Source organism: Gigantopelta aegis, unplaced genomic scaffold (assembly GCF_016097555.1).
Source record: "Gigantopelta aegis isolate Gae_Host unplaced genomic scaffold, Gae_host_genome ctg3012_pilon_pilon:::debris, whole genome shotgun sequence".
Lineage (NCBI taxonomy): Eukaryota > Metazoa > Mollusca > Gastropoda > Neomphalida > Peltospiridae > Gigantopelta > Gigantopelta aegis.
Window position 1 is genome coordinate 15,963 of NW_024533141.1, and position 5,689 is coordinate 21,651.

A 5,689-nucleotide genomic window follows, 5' to 3' on the forward strand; every position below is an offset into this window, starting at 1 on the left:
TAGCAATGCACCCGTCCATACATAAAACCACAATAATGGCCCAGCACGTACTCCAATAAGGAGTTGGACAAAAGAAACTGGCTCCGAGTACACCACTGCACTGCACCCAGAAGGGACTGGACAAAAGAATACCAGCCCCTTCCCCCAAACTCAAAATAAAACTTTCCTTGGCGCTGGCAGGACCTTGGGCAAAACGGACGAACCTACTCCACCTCCACGGCAACAGCATCCAACATCAAGCTCTCCATCACCGCCTCTACCTCGTCCAACCCACACAATTGCTCGAGTCTCCCCTGGGTTGTCATGCCACGATCAGAAGAGATCAGGCCCTTTCTAAGGGCCCTATGGGCAACCTAGGGAGATACCCTACAGCACCAAGACGGTCATAATAAAGAGCCACTTTCGGAATACTAAAAGCAAAACCTATTGGCTCTCTTCACTATTTCAATTAGAACAACCATCAAAATTGTGCCAAACTTCCTTCATGTAAATGCGCACCTCTTCCTCTTTGACATAATCCTATGGGACTTTCAAAATTCCATAGCACCAAATACACCCCGCCTGTCACCAACATTGGACTGCTGGTGCTCCCTTGCACTTGTCAGTGCAGGCGTTCCTACTCTATAACCCTCCCCCAACTCCTTCCTGTCCTGGACAGAGGGAACCGGCCAAGGCCGGTCCCTGTGACCAGGATAGGCATGTGCTACAACAGCTTGCTCTGAATGTGCACGTAAATCTCTTTCTCAATTCTCAATCAATCCTTTCGACCGACAGTTCAAAATTGCGCCAAATTCCCTCGATCAAAATTGCGCACCCTTTTCTCTTTGGTATTTAACTGCTCCATTCAAATTCCATAGCACTACCACCACCCCCACCCGCCTGCTACCAGTTTGATCGGGCTGCTGGTGCTCCCTTGCACCTGCCAGTGCAGGCGGTCCCTCCTCTCCCCTCCCCCCCCCCACCTTCCCTGTCATGGACAGGCGTGCGCTACAACAGCTTGTTCTGAATATGCACGTAAAACCCTATGACATGACATGACATAAATATCAGTCTCTCCCATTGATCAGCCATCATGACAGCTAGTTTTTAAAATTTATCACGAATTAATCGAACGCCATCCAGAGGGAAAAAACGACCATCTAACATCATGCCAGGAAATAGGAAAAGAAAAGTGGCTGCTCAGGCAACTACCGGGAGAGCGAAGAGGAGGATCGCCCAGCCGGTGCAATATCGATCGACGTTGGAGCCGCGTGAAGCACGGATTGAAATTGACGAGGGACAAAGGAGGAGGACAGAAAAAGATGACGTCGCACCAAGGATTAGATGGGAACGACGGGCAAAGTAGGAGAGAAGAAGAACGGGTCGAGGTGGAAAGAAGAGCCTGGGGCAGGGAAACTTCAATCCAGTTCGAAACGGGCGCCGGCCGACATGGGACAACGGGTGAGTCTGTTTTTTTGCCTCAGGTTGAGGTTCCGGCGATCGAGGTTGTGCCCCATGTAAGTGTATTTGACGGGATCGGGATACACATTCCCCAAAAATTAAGGGAAAAAATTTGGGAGGGGCAATATGTAGATTTGTGTTTGTTGAATAAGCCCACTCAGGAAATGTAAGCCAGTCAAGGGGGTGTAGGCGAGCTTGTTTTTGACAGGGGAAGCTGGTCATAAAGAACCAGGCAAAAAACGGTCATTTACGTCCATAATTGCGTGGATGTCGGCATTCATGATTTTCATGAGTGCTGTTGGAACGGAGCTCCCAGGAGGCTCAACAGTTGTTGAAATACATGAGGGATGTAATGATGTTGGCAAATAGAAGTTCGTCTTGGCCGTGGTACATGCTGGGGGTTCAACAAAGGAAAATGTTCCTTTGCCAGGTGCAAGTTCATGCACTTATGCGGAAAATGTGGTGGACGCCACCTAGCTATGCAGTGTAAGCTGTAAGGACCTACACACCCTAGGAAAATCCCCAATTCACACAAATAATTTGGCTCAGCAGTTACAAGATTATCCAGTTAAGATAGCAGCACAAGAATTGATAGAAGGCTTTACAGAGGGTTTTACATTAAAATATCAGGGGCCAAGGGAGGCAACCGAGGTGAATAATTTAAAAAGTGTAACTCAGGCCCCTGACATACTTGGGGACAAAATTGAAAAAGAGATTTCATTAGGTAGGGTGGCAGGACCATTTCCAGAGCGTCCAATAAAAACTGAGAATTTCACCTCTGGGGTTAGTTTCAAAAAATGATGGAGATTTTAGAGTTATCCACCACCTGTCGTATCCTAATGCAGCATCAGTAAACGACTAAATCGACCCTAATTTTTGTTCTGTGCATTATGCAAACATCGATAAGGCAGTGCAAAAAATTCAGATGCTAGGAAAGGGAGCCTTGCTAGGAAAATCTGATATAAAATCTGCATTTCGGCTACTACCAGTAAGTCCGGGAGATTTTGAGCTTCTCGGTTTTAAAATAGATGGCAGATATTACTTTGACAAATGTCTGCCTATGGGGGCGTCAATCAGCTGCGCATTATTTGAGAAATTTTCTACCTTTATTCAGTGAGAAGTTGAAAAGCAGTGTGTGCACAAGTCACCAGTGGTTTTACATTACCTAGATGATTTTCTTTTTGCGGGCAGGAGGGGATCAAATGAATGTCACATGGTAATGAAAAGTTTTCGGAATACATGTTCCAGGTTAGGGGTTCCAATCGCAGTAGAGAAAACTGAAGGCCCCAGTACACTCTTGGTTTTTCTGGGCATCGAAATAGACACACAAAATATGGTATTACGAGTGGTAAGACCAGGTCGGGCTTTCATTAGGCGCATGATTGATGCAACAAGAGGGGTTACTAAACCACACCACAATATCAGGGTTACTCCAGGTATCAAGGCTGACTTGGACCTATGGTTGACTTCTTGAAATACTACAATGCAGTCACTGTCATGCCTGATTTATTCTGGACAAGTAGTGACTCGCTGGAATTTTTCACTGATAGTGCCGGAGGGAGAGAAAAGGGATTTGGAGTTTATACTTCCGGGGTCATTGGGCATATGGGTCTTGGCCTACGGAATGGTGGAAATTGGGGCTGCTTCGAAACATAACATTTTTGGAACTCTTCCCAGTGGTTGTTGCAGTAACAATTTGGGGCAAATGGCTGCAGAACAAAAAGTTGCTATTTCACATTGACAATGAGGCAGATCAATAAGAAAACGTCTAAATGTGCCATGGTAATGACATTATTAAGGAAATTGGTGCTGATAACTTTGCGAAAGAACATTTTGTTAAAAGCCGTACACATTGCTGGAAAACAGAATTTAATAGCAGTTGTTAATTCTCGTTGTCAGTGGGACAAGTTCCGGAAGCTGACACCAGATGCAGACTTGATTCCCGCCAAGATACCTCCACAGGTGTGGCAGCTTTGACAGCAGAGGCAGATAGGGTTATAAAAAATTCTATGGCAAGTCAGACATGGAACACCTACAAAACTGCAGAGAAGTGGCTAGAAAAGTTTAGACTGCAATTTAAGTTGTCTCCATTATGGCCAGTGCCTTTAGAACACTTAATCCACTTTATTGCTTATCTTTCTCTGGAACAATTATCACCATCCACCGTTCGAACCTACATTAGCGGATTAAGTAACTGGCATAGATTAACTGGGTATGGGGACCCGACAGAGCACTTTGTAATTTCAAAGCTCCTGGAGGGATGTAGTAGGGGGAATACTAGACTGGATGTACGAAGCCCCATCACTTTGCCAGTCTTAGAGAAGATAGTGGCAGCATTATCACATGTTTGTTCGTCTCAGTTCGAGACTGAGCTCTTTGCAACAGCTTTTAAGTTGGCCTTTTTCGCATTCCTACGTGTGGGGGAAATAACATCTGCTACACAAGGTGATATTTCAAACAGGGCTGTTGGGGTACATGATGTTAGTTTAATTTTCAGATTGGGGGAACAACTGCCATATCGGGTAAAGCTTTTCATAAGAAAATCTAAGAATGACCAAAGGGGTAACAGCTATTTACTGTACCTGGAAAGATTCACAAATGAGAACATCTGTCCAGTTCTGGGGGTATACAAATATTTGAAGTCAAGAAATAAGACCGGTTCTCCCCAGTTGCTGACCCATTACAATGGGGTATCTGTAACCAGATACCAGTTTAACACCATTCTCAAACGGACATTACAGTTTATAAATAGCAAAGGCCAATGTTACAAATCACATAGTTTTAGAATAGGAGCGGCAACAGAAGCGGTGGCAAGGGGTGTACCCGAGGAAACCATAAAGCTGTGGGGCCGTTGGCGTTCAGGGGCTTACAACAGGTATATTCGGTTTCCACATAAGTAATTTATCAATGTAAATTTATCAATTGTAATTAGGCATGAAGTGTGGATAATTGGATCATCAATAGTGCATTGGGCGGGAATCCAGGCGCAAACCAAACCAGGTGGAGGTAACCTAGGGCTGCAACAGGCGGGTATAAGTGTAAAATGGTATGGGAATAGGGGAATGCGGTGGTTGCAGTTAGATCAGTTTATTTTCGGTAAGTTACAACATCAAACCCCACCTAATTCCATGATCTTGCAACTGGGATCCAATGATATGGTAACAGTTAAAAACAGGGTCCTTATCCAGGAGATTACTTGTTCAGTTTTGCGACTGAGGTCACTACTTCCCTCTGTAAGGATCATTTGGTCGAATATGTTGCCGCGCCTCTACTGGCATGGAGCGGAACATCCAAAGCAGGTGGACAAAGCTCGGAAAAGGGTAAACAGTGCAGTGAAAGCACTGGTCCTTGCAGAGGGGGGTGCAGTTATTGGGCACCCCGCTGTGACTGTTAAAGAGGTGGAGTTGTTCAGGAATGATGGAGTGCATATGTCGAGCAAAGGAAATGTGGTGTACCTGGATTGAATGCGGGGTGCCATGAAAGCGTTGCTTTTGGGAGGGGGAAAGGTTTTTCCATAACTGAGCTATTGAGGATATGGGTGGAGTGGATATAGACTCACTCCTGTGGCGGGACCCTTGGGGGACAGCTACAGAGCTAAGGTTCATCTGGCCCTGGGTTAGGTCCTACCTACTGGACAGTAGGAGGACAGGTCAATATAAAGGATTCACTCGAGACTACCTGAGGGATCCGCTCCACCTTCGGGGCCGAAGGGGAGTTTCAGCCCACCTACGATTGCCGAGGGGGCAGGTTAATTGGATACGCTCGACCTTTGGGGCCGAAGGCGAGTTTAGCCCACCTACGTTTGCCGAGAGGGCAGGTTAATTAGGGCAGTTAACAGATTGGGAACCTTGGTTCGCTGACTTGCCACATACTCTCTCGTGAGGGCAGTCAGTGTGTCCCCAGGGGGTTCTGTTATAGGTAATAGCTGCGGCCAGGGTTTATCCAAAACATTAAGGGGTTGGGGGGGGGGGGGGGTTACCTGTACATAAAGTAAATATGAGGGCAAGTAATATGTAGTAGGTAACGTATATATTAAATTGAAGTCTGTAATAAATATGTAATATGATTCCTTCTTGTTGTGTATTTTATCTCGACATTAATGGATTATTTTGGATTATTTATTAAATTATTTCAAACATTTATAAACGTATGTATACTGCAGGGAGGGAATCCGTTTCCAAAACCAAATTTATTATTCTTAAATTTGGATTACTGACGAAAAGGTATAATTATTGTATCAATGCATAAC

At 45.2% G+C, this 5,689-nt stretch overlaps 1 protein-coding gene across 1 annotated transcript; it reads left to right on the forward strand.

Moving 5' to 3' along the window:
- The first annotated feature begins 933 nt into the window (after positions 1 to 933).
- LOC121391847 lies at positions 934 to 4,594 on the forward strand. Its single transcript, XM_041523325.1, has 2 exons — positions 934 to 1,440; positions 3,340 to 4,594. Exons 1-2 carry the CDS (start codon positions 1,302 to 1,304, stop codon positions 4,338 to 4,340), a joined length of 1,140 nt encoding a protein of 379 aa, XP_041379259.1. The 5' UTR covers positions 934 to 1,301; the 3' UTR covers positions 4,341 to 4,594.
- The last annotated feature ends 1,095 nt before the right edge of the window (positions 4,595 to 5,689 follow it).

Coding starts and splice junctions, on each gene's coding strand:
- LOC121391847 (XM_041523325.1), top strand. CDS start 1,302: ATGACGTCGCACCAAGGATTAGATGGGAACGACGGGCAAAGTAGGAGA. Junction 1,441..3,339: donor CGGCCGACATGGGACAACGG/GTGAGTCTGTTT, acceptor TCTCGTTGTCAG/TGGGACAAGTTCCGGAAGCT.